Below are 23,480 nucleotides of genomic sequence, written 5' to 3' on the forward strand. Positions count from 1 at the left end.
TCATTATTTAAAATTGAATTACTTTACTTACCTACACCCCGTAGATTTTTTTGTGAATCATCAATCATTTAAGTGAATCATCCAACCCCACAGTTAATGAAAGCTCAATTCGTTATAATAGGTAGGTATTAAAACCATATTAAAGATTTCAAGCCATAGCACGCTACTATTAACTTAATATTTACGTAATACAATGATTTTTAATTACTACTGCTAGATACAACATGACGTCATAACTAAAACGCGTCGTAATAAACTATCGCGCTGCATTAACCAATAAATATCAACCCCCACGTTACTTTATTTATTACTGTTCTATTACAATGACCAGCGAACACGTGTATGGCAAACTGACTGAAAGCGCTTAGCCTTGAAATTCATTATACATTATACCTACCTAACCTACCTACCTAGTCCGTACTTTATGCCTGTACGTACGGTTCAAACATCGATTTCTGATTAACACATCGCTATGCTATTTAAATAAACAAGTTTGCGACGAGATAAACATAAGAGAAATACAAATAAAAGCAATTTAAAACATTTAAGACGATTATGTTAGTCAACAAATCGAATTGTACCTCCATCGCTGTCTGAAAAGCGTGCCAAAGCGTTTAATAACACGCGCATAAGATACAGAAAAGTTGTTTTGAACAAAGAAGTGGACTCGAGTCGAAAATATATATCGCAAGAGGCCCAGCATACTCCGGGCGGATGTTATATAGCTACGTAGATAAAACCTTCCGCCGTTGCTAGCGCCGCCGGTGGCGTCTGAACGAAACAAACTTCATGCCGCGTACACCACTGCAAAGAGCTTTCGGATGATATCCGTAATGTTTTATTATTTTTATAAGTATGCAAGTCTTTTTTTGTGTAAAAATATGATCAAATTGTGTTTTTTCGTGAAAATATATTCAGAATTAGATAAATAAAGTATGTGAATTGGATTAAAACTTATAAATGGTAATAAATAACTGCGTAGTGTGATTAATGAGGTAGACAGCCTAATACTGTTTTTAGTACGTAGTAGGTACATTAATTAATGTGGTGTAGCTGTTTTTTTAAATGATATAAAATTATGATTAGTTCATTTTATAATTTTATTCATGGTAAGAATTTAAAAAAAATGAAATGTAATTCCAAAAAAGAATCTTAAATATTTGTAAAAAAAATTAACTGAATATTATTACTTCATTATAACCATATTTTTATTTATAATCTTTATTTACTAAATCTAAATTTTATTGAGTTTTGCAATAAGAAATAAAACAACAGCTCTAGTTAAATCAATTTATTGTCCACAAATTTGTCGTTCCACTTAAAAACCTTTAGAAAATGCCCATTCTTGAAGATCATTGACATAATCTCCTTTTACATCGATAAATGTGCCTAGCTCATGTACTCTAGTTTCTACATATTTGTTATGTTTCTTTTTTAATAAACTTTTTATTTCATCGTTCAGTAACCAAATATCACCATCAATTCCTTTCAATCTAGTAATTTTGCGCGCACCTCTGTTATACAAATTCAAATATATCGGAATTTCGTGGTTTTTATTTCTTTTTAAGAAATAAGGATGATTAACTGCTTCTTCTTTAGGTGGTACCCAACCAGACGGATAAGAATCTTTAGGCTTCACTTTCGGAATGGTTTCAAACGGCAAAAGTTGTTCAACGAATGCCCATTCAGGTGGATTTTTCACTATTTCATAATTGTATTGTTCAGATATTTTGTCCGCAAATGGTGACTTCGCATAACTTGAGTAACTCCGGGAGGCGAGAGTTGTCTGAAACAAATATACATAATCAAATTAATAACGTAGTTTAAGTATGTACTACTATCTAGTACATACCTACTTACACATTAATAAAAAAATCGTGAATACGATTATTGACACACGTAATGTTAATATGACTCATGAATCGAATTATTATTTGGTACTTAAATGTGTACAATAAAAAATAACTAGAAGTTGATATTTAAAAAAAGCAACCAATTTATTAATGATATTGAACAGTCATCTGAAAAAATATTATTATCTGCAAAAATTACAAGAGCAACCTCTTTGGACGGGTGTACACCCATAGTTCTGTCACATGTCGCAGTATAAACGACATTACAGCACAACGCGAGTGGAAATATAATAAAATAATTACCGATAGTGATTCTGGGGCTGATTTTATTCCTAAATCAGTCGAGTTGTTCAAGATTTGTCCAGTTTTTCCGGCAAAAAGTCGCGCAAACGCGCACCGTGAACGCAACACCGTCGCCATTTTGAATAGCGAATAGAGCGAATTGCTACAAGAGCAATAAGAACTATATTATTCGTTTCGAAGGAAACATTATGGCGGACGCCTGCAGACATTTGGGCTTTTCAAAAATCGTTTTCTAAGTATAATCGCGAGTTTTTATTGAACTTTTTCGCATATTATGGTGCATTGTGTGTCCAACTAACTGTTTATTGTGGTTTTTGGAGGTTTCGTTGGATAAATTGTGAGTATTTTGTGAGGACATTGCAGAGGTGCGCCACGGCTAGGGAAATGATTTGGTGCTTTCGTCCGACGCACACGCAGTCGCTCAGCTGGTAGGTGGCGTTAGGTGTCAGTCGCGAGGTGAGACCACCAAAACAACGAGTTTTTCATGAGTTTTCCGGCGCGATTTTCTAAGCAATGACAAATGTAAACAAGTGTTTCGTCAACTTTTTAAGTCAACTATTGGCCGGAGAAGTTAAATATGCAGTGAAATCTGTAATTATTTCTACAATAACGTCAGAATTGTGCGCGAACTTGGGTATTGTCGAGCGCTCGCTTTTGTTTACTGCGATTTGTAGATTCAATTTATATGAGAATGGGGTCAAAATGTGTGATAATTGCTCTCATAAAACGTTACTTTATTGTTTTAATTAACGAATAATGTGAAATTCATCAAACCAGTGAACGTAATTTGCCATTAATTTTTGACGATGTCCAACAAGTAGTTTGGTCAGAGTTATAATACCACGTTGATAAATACAGCCATGGTGACTTATTTCTAACTTTCTTCATTTCAGGTCCAAATGGCAAGGGATATAGGCATATTATGGCTCAATGTCGTTCCCACTTAAAAGTAAAGGAGTCATTGAGAGTGAAAAATACTATTTATACTAATAAAGACGACAGCGGCTGTGATACCTGCCAAGAAGAAAGTTTAATTGACAGTAACCTGCTTGAGGTGGATGGTGACACCGACCCAGCTGACCCTAGCTTGAAGAGCCCTCGCAAGCAGCGAGCACCCTCCTCCATCACTCTCCGGTCATCTCACAGAGGCAGACCTGAACAGGCTTTACCTGATGTCGGAAAAACGGGGTCATCTCCCACCACACATTCCAACATGAAAACCAAACAGGTCAAAGATGAGTCGGACAAGAGTATCGATGAGGACGCTATCATAGAACCCAAGACCCGCGCTCGCAAGAAGGCATCTGACATAATTGAAGAGGAAAAAAATAAACCCGGTCAAGATGAGCCAAAGACATCCAAAGACTTAAAAAAACCTGTGGCCAAACCCAAGGCGGTCGTGAAGAAGCGACCTCTGGGCATCAGGAAGGCTTTAAGGAGCAAAAAAACTGTGGTATCAAAAGACAAAATCAAAGCTGTAATCAGACAGACTGTAACTCGAGGAAGAAAAGCTGCAGTCAAGCCTGCTTCTGGCAACTCTCAAGAAAAGGAAACCGTCCCATTGATTCCTATCACCGAGATCAAGAAGGAGCCTGTGGAAGAGGCCACACCGAACTCAAGATCATCAAGTCCTAAAACAGCTGGCAGAAGGCAGCGGCTCACCTCTGACATGGTCATGATGAAGTCAGTCCTCGCAGACTCCCCGAGCAGCCTAGTGCTGGGACCACGGACTAGCCCATATTCAATGCGATCTGAAAGAAGTAACAGCCCATTACTTTCGGAAGGGAAAAACCTTAGAAGCGGAAAACCAAGAAAAGTTAAAAGCAACTTATTGAATGAAGTTGTTATGAAAGAGCAAAAGAAAAGGCGTCGATTGCTCTCTGACTCAAAAGCTGATGCCACAGAAGCTAGTGAAGACTGCAAGAAATCGAAAAGGGGACGCTCCTGTTCTAGAGACGGCAGTGAGATATCCAAATGCTCGGACATCACTGAATCAGACATAAGTCTGAGTGAACCACTCAATGATGCGGATGGCAAGGAGCTCAACAAAAAATTAGATAAATCTAAGACTGACCTAGATATAGATATTGAAAATAATGTACAGATCTCGACTACTGAAAAAGTGCCTTCTCTTACTGTTGACTCCAATATAGCTGAAACCAAAATAGATGCAGAACCTAGTTGTGTCGACATTGAAAAAAATAAGAAAAAATTGAGCTTAAAAAGAAGTACTTCATTAGACTCGGACAACAATAATAGTAATAGGCTAAAATTAGAGAATTTAAATTCGTCAGATATAGAACAGAAAATATTGATGAAGACTGAAAATAATACGCTTTTTGAAGCTCGTAGTAGTATACTGACTAGTATGTCCAAGACTTTTAATTCAAAGGAGATGTCTAAAAATATCAGAAAAGCAAGAAGGGGGAGGAAAGCGGCGGCCACTCCGCGGCCCGCTCCGAGCGCGCCCAAGAGCTCCGCGCCCGTCGTCGCCAGCGACTCCACAGAAGACAAGCAAGAGACTCTCGAAACATTATCAAAGGAAATTGACGACTTAATTAATAATCTAGACCAGAACATCGACCGTGATCATGAAATGGCAACCGCTACAAACCCGGTCGAAAATATTTTAGAAGAAACACAGACTAAAACGGTCTCTAAATTTTATGGAATATCAAAGCCTCTCGGTGATAATAATAGCATAATAACTCCTGAAACTCCAGTTAAAGATAAAGATTCGATATCATCAGTGACGAATGAAAATACGCCTTCCAAGAATGATGATAGCGAAAATATTAGACTGCACTATGAAGAAGATTCAGTTGAGAAATCCACTGATACCAAACACACTGAAATAACTTATAAAAAAGTTAATCCTGTAGCTAGCATTGATAAATTGATGGACAGACTGAAGGAGTTTGAAGAATTTGATAAAAGAAGACAAAGACAAGAATCTGAATCCAAATCAAGTGATAACAAGTCAGTTATGGTTTCAAATGATGTTGTATTAATACCAAAATCTGGAGCTGAAATAAAACCATTGAAGGACATTCAGTCTGTGAGGTCACCTGAAAGACCTTTTGAAAAAGAGAATGTATTAAGTTGTTTCGAGAATAATTCAGCTATATCAATAGTCAAAAGGGATCAAGTTAGAAAGTCTGTAGATATTGACTTCACCAATTCTGTTACTTTAATCAAAAGGAATAGCATAAGTGCTAGAAAAGAATCGACTAGTTCCAATCATTCAAAAGAGTCAGATGCAATCAGCATTTTTGAGAAGTCTTTGGGCAAGGATGTAACATTGACTGAGATCAGGAAATCCGTGGACAAGTCTGCACCAGCCGCTCAGATTGATAAACATCAGTTGGCAACAGTCCAACCAAATAATGCAAGCCAAAACTTGGGAGGTGTAGTTTTGGACTCCAATCAGATCTCTATAACTCCTAGAGTGGTTAACGACCCTAAAGTTAGCAATAATGAGGTCAAAATAATCACAAAACGGAAGTCTAGAGAATCCATATCTAGGAAATCGTCGGAGTCTGCAAATGAGTCTGAAGAGAAGATGGCTACATTGGAAAAGATAAAATCGCCGGCGCATCAGATAAAGTCTCCGCCTGTGCCCTTACCTACGGCACCTGTGGCGGCCAAGTCCGAGGCCTCGCAGCCGATAGAGACAGAAGCTCTTCCTCCACCTATCGAAGAGTTAAAAGCATTACCTGAAGACACATCCCTGACCACAGAGATCTCAAAGGTTGAAGGCACACCAATAACAGAGGCTCAAAAGCCTGAACCTGTTGTGACGAAAGTGGTTGATCCGGCGCCTATTGTGGAGGCTAAGATTGACGACAAATCGCCAAGTCCTGCCATCACCCAGGAAGATAAAAGTCTGAAGCAATCTCCAGAAAAGATGGTGGTTGATGAAAAACCTGATGATGCCAAAGTAGAAGAGACAAAACAGGTTCCGAGTGAGGAAAACAAGATCAAAGCAACGGTGGAGAAAACCCCACCTGTTGAGCCCGCGAAACCCGTCCGTAGTACGAGTAGAAACAGCAAGTCTGCTCGGAATTCTATCGAATGTCAAGCTGGTCCCAGCAACGTCTTGCAAGAGACTCCCGAGAGTCAGAAGCGCAAGGAAAACGTTTTACGGACGCTGGGCTTGCTGACGCACAAGGCAGCTAAAGAGGCGAAAATTGAGAAATTGAAGGAAAAAGAGCGCATATACAAGAGTAAAGCCGCGAAGTCCGCTTCGGGAGCGAGCGTCGTGCACACTGGAAGTCTGAAGGCTGTGATAAAAATTAACAGGAACTCTGGGGACAAGGATAAGAAGAGATATAGGAGTTCCTTGAAGATGACCTTCCAGAAAAGCAAGAATCGATCCGGGAAGCTGGCTCCGGACGGCGGCGAAGCGGCTGATGATGACGACACTTACTACACGATAGAGAGGCGCGAGGTGAGTTCTTTTCTATTTAAATCACCCTCCCAAACTTCTACCATAACTTAATTTCCAAAACTGTGCAATTGGAACTGCGAATGTCGTCAGGTACTTCTTAATTTCTCAATCATCAATTTATTTAAAACCTTTTTAGTACCAACCTCAATCTAGCAGCATTTTACCCACTAAAAATGGAGTAATTTTGTAAGCTCGAGGTAAATAGAGTAAACTTTTGGTCCACAGGGCGGCGCGGGCGCAGCTTCCGATGGTGGGCACAGAAAGTCACATTACAGTAATCGACTTAACAATCATGGTGTGTGGATTATGCACTCACACTTAACTCTGTGACTATGACAAACATGACTATCAAAAATAGCTTTTTAATATTGTTCTGTAATCTAAAATCTTAAGATTTAGTTTCATTGAAACTTTTTCACTAAAAGTCATGTTTGAAACAAGTTACTTATTTTATGTGCAAGAGTTCTTTTAGAAAAATTGGCAATGTTTGCACTATAAAATTATCACTTCACGGGATTTATTGCAACAACATCTATTTTAACGGTAAATAAAATATTTACCCTCCCGACGTTTGCACTGTTGATTACTTAAAAAAAAAGTTAAGTGCTAATTTATTTCAATCTTTAAATTCATAGAGGTCATTGTAAATTTGCCTATGACTATAACTTCATAAATGTATGTTATTATTAAAGATATTAAATCATTAAACTTAAAAAAAAATACAATTTTTAAATTAAAATAGAACTCTTGCTGCATAAATGGCCAAGGTTTCATGAATGCCTAACACTCACACAACATTTAATTTTAAAAGCACATTATTTACTAATTAATTATAAATAATGTGTTTATAAAATAAATAACTCATTTATTTTTAGTGAAACTTTCATATCTGGTAGAAGGTATTTTAAAAACAAATCAATGTTTTAAATACTCCACTTAACATTTTGATCTAGGTTAAGTTTAAGTGTTTATTTGATCTAAAAACAGCATGAAATGTAAACATTTAACATCATGCATGAATATTTAAACCTGGTTCTACTAATTTAACCATTTTATGTTTACATTCTGATATATTATAACAAATTATTATCTTCCAAAATGAACTATCTTAAATGTTTTATACACAAGACTAATGAAGAATTCAAATACTAATAAATAAGGTGGTCAGAGAATGCCTGTAGCTAAAATTTGTTCCTAAAGTTAGGACCTTAAATTATTTATACACAATACACAGTCCCATCCGAAAAAGAGTGATTCTGTTGCAATTGGTGTGTGTGCAAGTAAATTAATTATTTGAGCTATGTATCTCTTAAAAAATATTTTTTATTTGAACACCAGAATCATCCCTTTCGGTAAGATAGCGGCAGATAAGTATTGTTTAAATCAAAAGGGAGGCTTTTGAGTGATTCTTTTTATTTCTCTTTTCACTCTAATAAAACCTTGTATTTGATTCATCCTATCAGAAACAGAAGCGGTCCCCGAGCCGTCCGAACCCAAGGAGACCCTGAACCTGGTAATCCCGGAGAAGGCTTCTTCATTCAGCATCCACCCGGGCCGGCTATGCCAGGACCAGTGCTTCTACTGCGGAGGGAAGTTCGGACTGTTCGACACGCCCTGCCATATCGCCCAGATGAAGAGCGCTGAAAGACAGAAGAAGGTTTTGGACAGTGAGTAACTTTCTTTGATCATCTGGTTATGTAGTCTCCTCTGCAGGATACGATCCTCTTCAATTTAGGAGACAAATGGAGGTTGGCTTACACTCCCCATGCTGGCCAGATGGGTTGAGAAGGTCGTATAATGGCTATTCATGCCTCTGATAGTGTAGGTAGAGAACAAAATGTCCCATAACAGGATGCCTAAGGCCTCAGCCTCGAGTTTAGCGGGCAGCGGGGCGGGAGCGGCGGCGGCGCGGGAGCGGGGCGGGCAACGCAGACCCGTTCTCGAAACAAGCGGGCAGCTCGCGCGGCGCTTTAGCGGCGAAGTGTTGTGCTCGGGGTTGTGTTGTCGAGATATTTGTTTTTATTCGCAAACGAAATGTCTGAACAACGGCAACAATTTTATTTCGATTCAAATTTATTCCTAACGCTCGATTTATTGTGGGCAAAAGAAGGAGTGCACTGCCCGCTCGTTGCCCGCTCCCGCGCCGCTGTTTTCGAGAACCGGTCTATTTGATTTTACGCATAAGATCCTGCCGCTCCCGCGCCGCCGCCGCTCCCGCCCCGCTGCCCGCTAAACTCGAGGCTGAGGCCTCCCAAACTAGATTCTGCTCCTAAAGCTAGCGCACGTTCGAAAATCTCTCGGATATTCGTGCCTAGTTATTTCGCAATTTGTTACTTCATTTGCTTATCTAATACTTATCTGAATTGAGACAGTTTCTGGATCTGGATGCTGTCTCTCATTTCCGATTATAACTATTCCTATCGGTAATAAGAAAATCGAAACGCTGCACTGGCTTGAGCAATACTGCAGTATCTTCTTTGATGATCAACAATCCAGTGACAAAATAAAAAGTTTTGTCTCATCTAAATGAGAATCTGTTAGTGACATGATATTTAAGAATTTCTAATAATAATACATAACTTAGGCAGAGGTCTTCTCTTAAGTATTTACTTGTACCTGTGTTAGGGGACCCTGCTTTTCCATAACAATGTTTTAAGCATCCTTTAAATGTCTCTCTTGTCTCCAGACGAGGAGAAGCTGACGAGCGACAGCTGTTTATGCGACGCGTGCTTCCGCCACGTAGACCGGCGCGCCAACTGCCCGTCCTACCGCAAGCGCCCGCTCGTCAAGCAGCCCACCGATACCCTGATGATGACCTCAGCTCTCGACGTGTAAGCACAGAATAATAATAAGTACTACGTACAGAAGTTTTACTTCGCGAAGGTATTTAAAAAAATGTATGCTCAATGTCATTAACAATATGGTGTAATTTAGCTTGTCTCAAGAGTCAAGCAAGTTTGTCAGAAGTTTTGTTGACAAACGTCAGTGATCGGTACTGCGCCGAAGCTATAGGGCTGACTTCGGTAAAATGATGTGACGTGAGGTGTCAATCTGCAGAAAATGGCGTAGGAAATACATGATTTAGCATGAATTATCATGAATAATATTAACTACTTATTTACCTCTCAGTGTCTTCAGGCAACTTAAAAAAGTACATTCTGTGTTTTTATTATTATTTAGGCAGTTAAATACTGCACAGTATTTAGTACACCATTTTCTTTATTTTCTTCCATCATACACAAGAATACGCGTGCGTGAGTCAATGTTCGCTCGTATGTGAGGCCTTGTCGAATAGTACTCTTGTAGGGGGCAATCGTGCGTGTTTTGTTTTCAATGTAAACTCGCGGAGATGAACAGGCCTGGTGTAAGTATCAACATACAGTTTAGATTTTTGATGCTGGAGATATTAGTATGCATGGGTACAGTAGCGTCAAATTGTTTGTGACGCCGAAAGTAACTATAATCATAACCGGCGTTTATTGTATGGGGTTAGACAAATTTTTGACGTTTGTTAAAGTTTAAGGAAGATGGTGTTCATCATTCATCATCAAAAGCCCTTTACAGTTCACTCCTTGACTATGAGCCTCCTCCATGTCAGTGAAGGGTTTTGCCGTCTCCACGCTTGGTAGGCGGGTTGGAGATCGCAGTTTAAAATATTAACGTTTGTCAGAGTCCCTATTCGCCTCTTACGATACCCGCGGGAAGAGTAGGGATTGGTGACAAATGTATTCTGCCGTCACCACACGGCGTAAACCATGGAAGATGCTGTAACCACAGAAAGCTTTCTGTACGTAGTACTTATTATTATATAAGTACTACGTACAAAAAGCTTTCATGGCGAAAGTATTTAAAAAAATGTCAACAATATGGTGTAAATTAGCTTGTCTCGAGCACCGTTTTGTTGACATACATCAGTGATCGGTACTGTGACGGTGCCATAGGGCTGACTTCGGTGAATTAATGTGTTACGTGAAGTGCCAAACTTCGGAATACATGATTAATTATTTTATTATTCAGGCAGTTAAATACTGCACAGTATTTAATACACCACCGTTTTTTTTTTCTATTTTCCATCGTACATAGTTGATGTCTTTCCAATGCAAATGGGTGAAGAATACGTGTGCGTGCGCGTCAATGCTCGCTCGTGATTGTCCTGTCGATTAGATGTCGTCGCGCGTATTTTGTTTTCCATGCAAACTCGCAGAGATGAACAGGCCTTTTTATTTTTTTATTTTAGGTGGTAAAAATGCATTGAGTTGCATACCCGACGCTGTGGTAAGGCGACGGGTTATGTGGGGCTCTCCCCTCCAGAAGGGAGGGGCCTACCCACTAAAAAATCCACCAATCTCCGTCTTATTGAGCAGAGGCAGGAGCCGGTGTAGCTAGGCCTTATCCCGACCTATCCAACCAATGCTCATGTAGTCCGCTTAAGTGTGCAGACTCCGTCTTTACCACATCCTTCTTTTAACAGTGGTGGCTTGCTGATCCGCCACCGACCACTCGGAGATAAATTTACACGCTATATACATTTAACTTTATATTTACAAGAATGTACATTTGTGCAAGTATCTATCTACATATTTACAAAAAATAGTTGAGACCAGCGGAAAGGTGTAAAAGGCCTATCCACTGATGCTCCGTAGAACCTTAACTCTATGACTAGCGTTGACTAGTGTCAGAGACGGTTAGCAAAAGCACGCCGCCTCCGACCAGCTCTTCGGCGGCGTATGGGATCTGAGAGAGGATCGTTTTCCCGTTCTCTTTCTGCCGCCTCTTTGGCATTGATTACTGTGTCGGCGCCTGTTTGCAGGTGTTGTTAGATCAATTGATGAACAGGCCTGGTGTAACCCAGCGTAATATCACAGAATAATAATAAGTACTACGTACAGAAGTTTTACTTCGCGAAGGTATTTAAAAAAATGTATGCTCAATGTCATTAACAATATGGTGTAATTTAGCTTGTCTCAAGAGACAAGCAAGTTTGTCAAAAGTTTTGTTGACAAACGTCAGTGATCGGTACTGCGCCGAAGCTATAGGGCTGACTTCGGTAAAATGATGTGACGTGAGGTGCCAAACTGCAGAAAATGGCGGAGGAAATACATGATTTAGCATGAATTATCATGAATAATATTAACTACTTATTTACCTCTCAGTGTCTTCAGGCAACTTAAAAAAGTACATTCTGTGTTTTTATTATTATTTAGGCAGTTAAATACTGCACAGTATTTAGTACACCATTTTCTTTATTTTTTCCATCATACACAAGAATACGCGTGCGTGAGTCAAAGTTCGCTCGTATGTGAGGCCTTGTCGAATAGTACTCTTGTAGGGGGCAATCGTGCGTGTTTTGTTTTCGATGTAAACTCGCGGAGATGAACAGGCCTGGTAATATTTCGTTATTCCCAGGAGTCAGCCCGAGAAGCCTCCGAGCCCTACCGAGGAGGAGAGCGAGGACGAACCGACTCCAGGCGAGGCGGGACGGCGCGCCACGTGCCACACCGAGGCCTGCGCCGCGCCCGCCGACCACTCCATCCGCCGCAAGTGGCTCATCAAGATGCGCTCCAGCGTCAACAAAGTGGTCAGTGCACAACCATCCTAATACTTAGGCTGGGTTTCACCATCTTACTATTTCAACTTACTATTTAATTAGTCGAGTGGCGAGTAATTTGTAGCTAAATGAAAATTGTAGCAGGCCATAAACACTACATCCGTTGTAACTTGTAAGGGACTCATCAAGATGCGCTCCAGTGTCAACGAAGTGGTCAGTACACCACCATCCTAATACTTAGGCTGGGTTTCACCATCTTAATATTTCAGTTTGGAAATGGAATGGACAGGAAATGTTTAGCTACAAAATTACTTCCCACTCTTCTAAATTACTCGACTAGTGCGAACAAGGCTTTGGTCATAGACGACCGCGATGCAACGCGACACTATGATAAGTTGCAAACTGGCACATATTCGGCTCGTTGCGCTTACCGCACTACACTCATCGCTGATTTAGGCTGAGTTTCCACCAGAGATGTGCGAGGATTTCTGGTGAGGGATGTGTTTGTAAAGAACTAATAGAATCGCTTCATTTACACTGCCTCGGTATATCTGGTGGACACGCAACCTTAAGACCCCGCCGGAGTGTCATTCCACAGTCATGCCAGTCCGTCCGGTCGCCGAGCAACCCGAAGCTACCCATCCTTATCGCTCGCGCGTAATAATATTGTTGTCGCGCTGTGCGACGGGCGGCCGCAGTAAGTGCGAGATGAAGATGGGTAGCTTGGGGTCGTTGGACGAAATTCTATCTGCTCGGCGACCGGACTTTACAATAGGTGGCATTTTTCTAGTGGTTAAATATTGTTATTTTGTTGCAGCTAAAGCTAGAGTGCGACTACCCAGGCCTGCACACGATCCCGCTGTGCGCGGAGCACCACCGCGCGCTGGCGCCGCTCATGGCCTGCCGCCTGTGCCGCCGCCGCATCACCAAGCACCACAACGTGCACTTCATACACCACGTGAGTACTGGTTGTAAGAATGTACCCTAGTAGTTGCCAGAGTGTACCCTAGTAGCTGGAGTGTACCCGGGCCCGCACACATCCCGCTGTGCGCGGAGCACCACCGCGCGCTGGCGCCGCTCATGGCCTGCCGCCTGTGCCGCCGCCGCATCACCAAGCACCACAACGTGCACTTCATACACCACGTGAGTACTGGTTGTAAGAATGTACCCTAGTAGTTGCCAGAGTGTACCCTAGTAGCTGGAGTGTACCCGGGCCCGCACACATCCCGCTGTGCGCGGAGCACCACCGCGCGCTGGCGCCGCTCATGGCCTGCCGCCTGTGCCGCCGCCGCATCACCAAGCACCACAACGTGCACTTCATACACCACGTGAGTACTGGTTGTAAGAATGTACCCTAGTAGTTGCCAGAGTGTACCCTAGTAGCTGGAGTGTACCCGGGCCCGCACACATCCCGCTGTGCGCGGAGCACCACCGCGCGCTGGCGCCGCTCATGGCCTGCCGCCTGTGCCGCCGCCGCATCACCAAGCACCACAACGTGCACTTCATACACCACGTGAGTACTGGTTGTAAGAATGTACCCTAGTAGTTGCCAGAGTGTACCCTAGTAGCTGGAGTGTACCCGGGCCCGCACACATCCCGCTGTGCGCGGAGCACCACCGCGCGCTGGCGCCGCTCATGGCCTGCCGCCTGTGCCGCCGCCGCATCACCAAGCACTACAACGTGCACTTCATACACCACGTGAGTGCTGCTGTACCCTAGTAGTTGTCAGAGTGTACCCTTGTAGTTTCCAAAGTGTATCTTGTAGTTGCCAGAGTGTACCCTAATAGTTGCCAGAGTGTACCCTAGTAGTTGCCAAAGTGTATCCTAGTAGTTGCCAGAGTGTTCCCTTGTAGTTGCCAGTGTACCCTAGTAGTTGCCAAAATGTATCCTAGTAGTTGCCCGAGTGTACCCTTGTAGTTGCCAAAGTGTATCTTGTAGTTGTCAGAATGTACCCTAGTAGTTGCCAGTGTTCCCTTGTAGTTGCCAGTGTACCCAAGTAGTTGCCAGAGTGTACCCTAGTAGTTGCCGGAGTGTACCCTTGTAGTTGCTAAAGTGTATCCAGGACACACGGAGCCGCTGTGGCTTGTATAAATACCAAAGTTACTCATTCAGTTGTTGCAACATACCTACTTAGTAAAAAATCATATAGCCTCTTAATGCTTACTGTTAGATAAAGGCCTCTCCCATAGAATCCCACAGTGAGTGGCTGAGTTGTCAGCTAACCGCATCTCTCACTACATAAACTGTACTTAGTTCAAAATAGAAAAATGCTGCTACTATACTTCATTTCATTAGCTTTACAGTAACGATCATCAGGCGCTTGCGCCTGGGTGCTGGACAAAGGCCTCTGTCTGAGAGAGTGTGGCAGCACCAGAATTTTTCTTTCTTGCTTTCACCAGCAGTGGGCTTTTGTTAGAATGAACGTACATTTACAACATAACTGCCACTTCTTGTGACGTATCAAGATGAATTTTAAGTATTTATTAAAACGTCGTCCTTCTTACAGGGCTACCTGGAGTTGAACCCTTTGCTGAAAGAGGCGGGCATCCCGGTGCAGTTTACAGAACGGCCACTGCTGTGTAAAGTGTGCCGCTTTTATTGCACGCTGCTGCAGCGCTCGGGACATGACGACAACCAGGCCAAGGGCTACCGACGCAAGTGAGTGTAGTCTACTATATCACATAGCATTTTCGACTTTGAGACGATGGAGTCAATTTCAAACTCCCGGCCAGTTAGTTGTAAGGAAAAAAGAGTGTGCCGCTTCTACTGCACGCTGCTGCAACGCTCGGGACATAATGACAACCAAGCCAAGGGCTACCGACGCAAGTAAGTACATGGCATTCTAGACCCTAAGACGAGAGAGTAAGGTTCAAACTCCCGGCGCAGTTCACGGAGTGGCCATTGCTGTGTAAAGTGTGCCGCTTTTACTGCACGCTGCTGCAACGCTCGGGACATGACGACAACCAGGCCAAGGCTATCGACGCAAGTGAGTACACGGCATTCTAGACCTTAAGACGAGGGAGTAAGGTTCACGGTAGCTACTGACATTCCTGACAAGTTGTGGGGTACTAACTAAGCGCAAGGTGTGCAGCTTCTTCCACCAGGCCAAGGGCTACCGACGCAAGTAAGTACACGGCATTGTAGACCCTAAGACGAGGGAGTAAGGTTCAAACTCCCGGCGCAGTTCACAGAGCGGCCATTGCTTTGTAATACTGCACGCTGCTGCAACGCTCGGGACATGACGACAACCAAGCCAAGGGCTACCGACGCAATTGAGTACATTTTAGACCTTGAGAGAAGGTAATAAGGTTCACAGTAGGTACTGAAACTGCCGGTCAGTTATGGGTGGTTGAAGCTAGTACACGGCATTATAGACTTTAAGAATGGGAGATAAAGTTCACTGTAGCTACTACGGTTGTTGGTCACCAAGAGAGGCACACTGCTACTGCGAGCGCTCAACGACAGCCAGACCCAAGTGAATGTAGTCGATTTTAAGATGTAGTCTAGGGTAAGTAGCATTGTCGACCTTAACATGATGGAATAAGGTTCGCGGTTGCTACTAAACTTCCAGCCAGTTTTACCAGCTATACTCCAGAGTTAATGGGGTCTGTCTACAGCTGTAATATTTATTAAAAATTAAAAATCTTTCAGGTTACTTCAAATACACAACGTGGCGGTGCCTCCTGAAATCCAAAATGAGCCGATGGACGCTATTATGCAGGATGAGAGCATCGCCAATAAACAGAAGAAAAAGCAGCGCATCAAGTCCAAACAGAGGAAATCCTCAGACCCTGACAAGACGGGAGACAGTGAGTCCTCAGAGAGAACCACGCCTCACGACGAAGGCTCCTCCCCTGAGAAAGTCAAGGACGAACAAAGGACCGCCCAACCCCTCGAAGAAGACATTGAAAGCCTGATCTCCTCAAACAAAATCCTAGTTCCTGGAGCCAAACCTCCTTCAGAACCAAACGCTCAGAGTGACGGATCAGAGTCAGAAACATTAGACATGGATATGCCTCTCCTGCCTTTAGATAAACAGACAGAGCTTCAATATTTGCTGCAAAAGCAAAACAACCCGGCGCAGTTCCTGCAGAAAACGCAGGTTCTGAACAAAACTGCGAATTTGACGCAGAAGCAGAGAGATATTATGAAGCTACAAGCTATGTCTGGCGTCCACAAGCCAGGTCAGCAGCAAAGAATTAATGACAAAAACGCCAAGAGAATACACAAATTGGGTCAAATAGTCGCCCACAAAGACAAGACCGTCCGAAAGGACGACCTAGAAATATTCGACCCGGACAAATGCAAAGATGGAGGCATACCTGTACCCAAAAACATATCCCTAAACGACGAGTGCACCATAGAAACTATCCCTAACAAGAAACCAGCTGATATCAACACTCTGAAAAACAAATGGCAGATGTCGGAAAGTTTCACTCAGGTGAAGAAAAACCTGAGTGAATTATCAAAGAAACTATCAACGGGTGAGGCTAAAGAGCAGAAGAAAAGTGACATGAAATACTCAAATCCTGTTCGTCGTCTAGAGACCAATCCTTCCATATCCGTCCGGGAATTGTTCCCAGGTGAAGAGGAGATGAACTTGCAATGTAATATTGAGTTCAATAATGTGAAAGGTGTGACGCCCGAGGGCTGGGAGAAGTGCTCCAGCGTGATTCAGTACGACGCAGATACGAGGCGTCTGTGGCACGAGCTGCAGCGGCCCTATGGGAACCAGGTAAGAAAGAATCAAGAGTAATTTATTTGCATTGCAATTATGGTATTTTTTTAGGTAACATCATATTAATTGTTTATTTATTTATTATTAACTGACTCTACAGATACTGAATGTTTTTTAAGTTGTAAATAAGGGTGCGTGGTGTAAGCTGTCAAATGCAGGAATTCATAGTTATAAAATAATTTTCTTCATATTTTGTCTTGGATTTTATTATTTATTCTGCTATTTGGGGCTGAGATGAATCCAACTAGTAAAATTTAACGATATTTAATCATGTCTCAAGAAAGCTTTCTTGAGTTATAAATGGTAGAACTGACCTATGTGACAACTTTATGTGTGTAGTGTAGGTTTTTAATTTTCATACAAAATTAATTTTATAAATTCCGATTTGTATGAAAATTTTAATTATTAAAATGAAGATATCAATTTTCTGACTTCACCATACCATTTATATGACCATGTTAACATGGGCTAGTGTCGGCTCATATACCCATTTACCTAACACCCTGTATAGAATTTTGACGTGCCAAATCTTGATCATAATTAAATAGTAATTTCATTTCATTCCAGTCTTCCTTCCTACGCCATCTGCTGCTGCTAGAAAAATACTTTCGCAGCGGGGACTTAGTATTGGCCCACGGCGCCGCGCCTCACGCTGCCATGTACAGCGATTCAGTCCAGGCCCGGCTCCGCGCATATGATAACATTCCCAGCGAGCCCAGACGGGACCCGCCCGTCAGCCTCATAGAATACCGCAAGAAACCATCTGTAAACGGAAAAAGTCTCCTCAAATCAAATCAAGACAGCGACAAAGACCCGAAGAAGTCAATGCCGCCGCCCCCAGGCGTGTTACCCAAGCCGAAATCCAAATCCAGCGAGAAGTCAAAGTCAAAAGCACTGCCACCAGAGCTGATAGCGATTAATACTCCCAACGCTCAAGGCCGCAAAGCGATTCAGAACGTCCTGCACAATATTCAGCAGCTAGTGAAGGGTGTATCGGCGTCGGATCCTACTGAAGTCGCAGCGGCGCCTTTGCCTCCGCCCATGCCGCCGGCGCCGGTGCCGATAACGCCGGTACCGGTGAAGGAGGCGCCGCGGGATAAGAAGGAGGCGCCGAAAGCGGACACGCCCAAGAAACAGAAGACTAGCAGCAAGCCGTGGCGGCCCACGCTCATGCCTATTACTGCGGTGAGTTGTTTTTAGCCTACATTTTTAAAGCAAAATTAATAACAGTGTTAGCATCTAAAATAATGTTAACTTCAAATTAACAGTTTACAATAGTAATCATATTTCCCTTCAGATTATTTATCAGTTTTTATCTATTTCAGATCAACAAGTCCTGGGCTGATTTTTCAATTGTCGAAAAACTTTTAACTGAAGAATAAGTTAGACATAATGACAGTTTCAGTATGGGAAATATGTGACAAGGTTATTCTTCAGATAAAAGATATCTGACGATTGAAAAATCCAGCACTCAATCTTAAAATATTTGTGTTGTTCTTTGTATTTTTTTTTCTAATCGTGAATGTTATTTCATTCTATGTTTTGTTTTGTTGTATTTATAACATTACGATTTCGTTGTTCATTCATTGACTTTGAAATGTGACAATAAATACTAATTTAACTTAAATTTCCATCCACAGGAGAACCTAGCGAAGATCGCCCGCGAGCCCACACAAGTGGCGGTCGACGGGCGCGCGCTGCCTTCCCTAGTGCAGGTGATGTCTTCGGGCACGCGCTACCACATCACGCTGCAGGACTACAACAAGATGTGCGTCATGCGCCGCGAGAAGCTCCAACAACTCCAAGATGGCCGCCGCGACAACGAGCCCGTCGTCACTGAAATCCAACCCTCCACCCTCCTCGGCAACGGGGGCACCCTCGTCCAAAACATCCCCCAGGACGACAAAACCCCCGACAAAGCCGACCCCGAAATCATCGTCCAACCCATCGGCTCCAACGCCGCGAACATTCTCAAGAACGTCGGCCTGAAGAACATCACGATCGCGCCCATCCCGCCGAAGACGGCCACCGTCACCTCGCAGACGGCGCCCGCGCCCTTCGTGACGTCGCCGTCGCTGCTCGTGACGTCGACGCCGGTCAAGCTGCCGCAGCTGGGCCCGGCCGTGTCCGTCACGAGCGAGACGGTCCCGGCGGTGTCTCCTATAGTCGCGGCGAGCCACATGGTCCTGCCGAAGATCCCGAAGTCCCTGACGGTGATCCCGCAGACCGTAGCGGCGCCCGAGCCGCGCCCATAACGAAGCCTGATCTTCGTGGTGGTGTAGCGACCGCCCGCGACTGCGCGCGAGTGACGTCACGCCGCGCGAGTGACGTGGCGTTGTGCAGTCGGACTCCTAGTGTATCGAACCCCGTAAATTATTGATGACGCCTATTTTCGTATCGCGTGTGGTGTAGTGTAGCGCCGGACGGTGTGCGCCGCCGAGGCGATGCAATATGATAAGTGAGACACCGGTTGAGCCTTATAATTATACTGTGTATTATAGTAGTGTAGGAGGACGTTTTTGAGCGCTGTGAATTATGGACGAGGATCGTGTTGAATATATTGTACTCTCAAATATTAGGTTTTATTATTTTATTTTGTGCAAATGATACGAAGGTCTTTGTGAATTACGATTCGTTTGTTTCATGTCGTGTTTTAAATTGGAACCACCTATATTTATGGTACACTTCCTGTGAGAACCTGATATGTTCATGAGTAAAGTGATGATAGTAAAAAATATTTTATGATAGAAGAAATATTTTCCTACAATAGCTAACTAAATCACTATTCTTTCTATATATGTATAATAATATACTTACATATTAGGGATGCTAGGAACGTAATCATTAAATTAAGATATCCCATGAACTGTCGTAAATATTGTATATTATTGTATCAAATAGTTACATAACTGTACTGCCAATTATTGATGAGTCATAAGACTAAAACAAATAGTATAATATATCCATGTAAGCAACACAAACTGTAGAGAAAATATACATTCAAAATTCTCTAGTCAGGTTTTATAATGCATTTATAATTTATTTGAATAATTCACGAAGAAACCCGCTGCCCCGCACCTCGTATCATTTGCGTGAATGTAGACAATTATTATGTATAGATATGTATAGCATTAACGATATGTTGAATATCATTGGAGCATATTTTTCCATTGTTGTATTTTAAGATTTCCTACTGAATAACCTATGTACGCAATAGAATAATATAGAACACTAAAACTACCAAAAAATGTCTTTTCACCCACTAAACAAATTCTACCTACCTACATTTAAACTGTATGAATGAACTCTTATTCATCACAATTTACACTATCCTCATTGTAAACTAATAAAGAATAAGTATTGAAAATGACATTGGTCCTTATTTAGATGTAACTTTTATTATACATTAATATAGTAAACCCACATAACATACATTGATGAATGATAATTACTTATATTAAATGATCTTACTATTGACATAGTACCAGGAGTAAATTAATGGTACACACAACAAAATTACAAAGAAGTGATTAAATTCGTGCCTAATTAAGGTAACAATTTAATAAATACATAGCGTATGTTACATACATAGCACAGCAGACATGTACATACACAGAACCAGATGAGTGAAGTTTCGATTTTATATTCATAGAGCTCATGGTTGAAAATTGTATGTTAAATACATATTATATATCTATTGTTGAGAATTACTAGTATTTTATTTTGGTCCACTAATAGATTACGGTCCAATGTTAACTTAGGTGTTGTACAGCAGTTTGCTAAGGCGATGGTTTGCGCGAAGAATCATGCTCATTTGACATTCACGAAGTGAAGTTTGCTTTGGAAGGCATCGCCTTATCAGATAATTTGAATGTTATTATAATACTGCTAGGTATTTTAGTATTTGGAAGTTTCATCACTGTTTTCATATTTTTTTTGATCGGTTGTCATCGAGGTTAAATGCTGACAGGTTTTTGAACAAATTGTAGGCCCTCATAGCCCGGATGCTTAGTTTCTTCCAAAGATAGTGTGTTAGTTTACAATATTATTATTATTTTTTAGTTTTATGTTCGGCACGCGACTGTCCGCTCGTGCCGGAGGTATGAATTGTCTAATAAACATATCCTTATCTCCTGAACTTTGTGTTTTCTTGCTGCTTACATTATATTACATTACATCATTAGCTATTTACGCTAACCGTTACTTATTATTAAAAACCAGCATAGTATTTCTAAAGTGAATAACAAAATATTTGTTGAAATCTACAATTCAATTTGTAGATTTCAACAAATATTTTTTTATTCATACCCATCATAACTACATATTTTTTCATGTTATAAAAGAGATTTCATTAAAAAAAATCATGGAACAGCTACATTAACGATTTCGATTAATATTATTAAGACAGTAATACTTTATCCATTAGACGAAATTATCTCAATGCGTCATGGCTGGCATACACGTTGCTTGGGCGGTATCAGACTCGGTCTCTTTCTTCTTGCTGTACTTCACGGCTCCCTTGGTGCGTTTCCACTTCATACGCCTGTTCTGGAACCACACTTTCACCTGGCACAAAATAAAACAATGATTTTTACCTTATCAATAGAGTGCCTATTTGTAACATTTCCATAAACTACATTTATCACCATAAATCACGGGAATCGAACTAGCGTCTTCTCACTCAAATTCTCAAATCAGTTGTCCATCCGATTTAACATTTTTGAGTTATTACTCCGAATTTTGAAAATGAATAAATATCCTTGGACATTTTACACTGCGACTCTAGTCCCAAACTAAGCAAAGCTTGTGCTATGGGTACTAAACAACGGATATAAACATATTAATTACTTTTTTAAAACATTAACACCCCGACCCGTCACAGAAATTCTGCCCGGCCGGGAATCGAACCCGGGACCTATTCGGCATAGTAGTCCGTTCTGAACCACTACACCAAACGGCCGACTAAATACTTGGTTGGAGTCATAGATTCTAGATTTTTTCCTAAAAATGTCAAGTCCCTTTAAGAAAAAAAAAGCTGACCTGTCGTTCGGTAAGATTTAGGGCGACAGCGATCTCATACCGCCGCAGCCTGGTCAGGTAGTTGGCTCTCGCAAACTCCTCCTCTAGACTTCGTATTTGAGCTTTGCTGAACGCTGTTCTTTCCTTGCGGCTGCTGCCAGGCGAGCGAACTTCTGATAAAAGAAAACTTAGATCTACATAAAATATATTTTATTTTCCGCTATAACAATTTGTTTTGACGTAATATTGACCTGACCAAACTTTTCATACTTTAAAGCTTTTTTCTGGTTTTTCACCAACTCTACACAAGAGTCTACACATGCGCACATTGATGAAACTTAAATGAATCACTTGTAAATAAATAAGTAAACATTGTTTAATTTAAGTTTAATGCGCTAACAGTGATTTGTATTATCTTTATTTACTGGTAGATACTTGAAGGAATAAAATATAACTACAATTCAGTTTCATACGCACTCGTAGGTACGACGTCGTAAATAACGAAAAAACTTTTTCTTTTGATCTCAGTAAAATTATCATAGTTATAACAGTAGGTGTAAAGACAGCAGAGATCAAATCAATTGATAGCAAATGTTAGCGCCGGCGCCCGCGCATGTTTACGAGGAGTTTTATGACCGCCGTTGTTTGTGAGCTTCCTGGCAGACAGGTGTGTTTTATTGCTTTGTCGTAGGATAGGATAGCTAGCTACTAGCTATGTATTTGATGCGAATAATGTTTTGATAAATATCTTTATGAAATTTCTTATCATAAACAATAAATGGCATAAGTATTCGCAACGCAAGAATGTCCCTACATACAGCTCAGAAAATAAATTTAATGTCATTAAAAAGCAATAGTTAACTAAGAAAAATACGGAAATTATGTTTGTATTTTTCAAATATTTTTTAATTTTGATAAAATAACAATAGCAAATATCGACTCAAATACGTAATTTTGTCACCTTTGAACTTGTCTCAACTCACTTTCAGTTTGCACCTCATAACACTGTTTATTTTTTTTATTTTTTTTTTAGAAGGCTGCTGTTATGATAACTGAAGCATTGTTACTCTTACCTTCCTCACTGAAGCTGGAAGACGCACCTCCAGCGTCAAAATCCGTCTCCACCTTTACCAAAACTTGCCGCTCGTTCCACTCAGCCCAATCCCACTGATTCCCATCGCTGGGACCGTCAAACATGTGCCTTTCCAGCTGGCGGTAGTCGTAGAACATCGGCAAATAGCTTGGGTGGAAGACATCTTGAACCACTTCTTCATGGCACGGGATGTCGAAGTAAGTTAATTCCTGAGTATCAGTCGAATCATTGGGCATGAAGTCTGGTTTTATGAACTCCATTATTTGTAGGATTTTTTAAAAATTTCATTTATTCGATTGTATCAAATAATTTTTCAATTCTTTGCGCCATTTAAAAATAATTTTCAAATTTTAGTTACGGTTCAAAAATCACTCGATGTCGTAATTAGTACCGACTACAAACACAATAAAGTTAAACACTATTTAGATTTTTTTGACTTTCAAATTTCTTCACTAACTGCAACGGGACTGTTTCAG

At 41.4% G+C, this 23,480-nt stretch overlaps 2 protein-coding genes across 2 annotated transcripts; one reads left to right on the forward strand and one right to left on the reverse strand.

Moving 5' to 3' along the window:
* Nucleotides 1-2,281: 2,281 nt before the first annotated feature.
* Nucleotides 2,282-21,030, forward strand: LOC135078324 (uncharacterized). The gene is made up of 13 exons (XM_063972923.1): nucleotides 2,282-2,493; nucleotides 3,050-6,606; nucleotides 6,832-6,856; nucleotides 8,070-8,273; nucleotides 9,293-9,437; nucleotides 12,013-12,184; nucleotides 12,972-13,125; nucleotides 13,331-13,495; nucleotides 13,701-13,852; nucleotides 14,661-14,812; nucleotides 15,806-16,889; nucleotides 17,460-18,077; nucleotides 18,533-21,030. Exons 2-13 carry the CDS (start codon nucleotides 3,079-3,081, stop codon nucleotides 19,145-19,147), a joined length of 7,014 nt encoding a protein of 2,337 aa, XP_063828993.1. The 5' UTR covers nucleotides 2,282-2,493; nucleotides 3,050-3,078; the 3' UTR covers nucleotides 19,148-21,030.
* Nucleotides 21,031-21,279: 249 nt separating this feature from the next.
* On the reverse strand, nucleotides 21,280-23,480 carry LOC135077859 (homeobox protein MOX-2-like). Its single transcript, XM_063972395.1, has 3 exons — nucleotides 22,985-23,480; nucleotides 21,933-22,084; nucleotides 21,280-21,458 (listed from the first exon to the last, which is right to left on the reverse strand). Exons 1-3 carry the CDS (start codon nucleotides 23,262-23,264, stop codon nucleotides 21,330-21,332), a joined length of 561 nt encoding a protein of 186 aa, XP_063828465.1. The 5' UTR covers nucleotides 23,265-23,480; the 3' UTR covers nucleotides 21,280-21,329.

Source organism: Ostrinia nubilalis, chromosome 14 (assembly GCF_963855985.1).
Source record: "Ostrinia nubilalis chromosome 14, ilOstNubi1.1, whole genome shotgun sequence".
NCBI lineage: Eukaryota > Metazoa > Arthropoda > Insecta > Lepidoptera > Crambidae > Ostrinia > Ostrinia nubilalis.

What these genes read in the sequence shown, in the direction of transcription:
- LOC135078324 (XM_063972923.1), top strand. Translation starts at nt 3,079, where the DNA reads ATGGCTCAATGTCGTTCCCACTTAAAAGTAAAGGAGTCATTGAGAGTG. An exon ending in GCTCCAGCGTCAACAAAGTG is followed by an intron (nt 12,185 to 12,971) that starts GTCAGTGCACAA and finishes ATTTTGTTGCAG; the next exon opens with CTAAAGCTAGAGTGCGACTA. An exon ending in ACGTGCACTTCATACACCAC is followed by an intron (nt 13,853 to 14,660) that starts GTGAGTGCTGCT and finishes TCCTTCTTACAG; the next exon opens with GGCTACCTGGAGTTGAACCC.
- LOC135077859 (XM_063972395.1), bottom strand. Translation starts at nt 23,264, where the DNA reads ATGGAGTTCATAAAACCAGACTTCATGCCCAATGATTCGACTGATACT. An exon ending in TTCCAGCTTCAGTGAGGAAG is followed by an intron (nt 22,085 to 22,984) that starts GTAAGAGTAACA and finishes TTCTTTTATCAG; the next exon opens with AAGTTCGCTCGCCTGGCAGC. An exon ending in TAAATCTTACCGAACGACAG is followed by an intron (nt 21,459 to 21,932) that starts GTCAGCTTTTTT and finishes ATTTTGTGCCAG; the next exon opens with GTGAAAGTGTGGTTCCAGAA.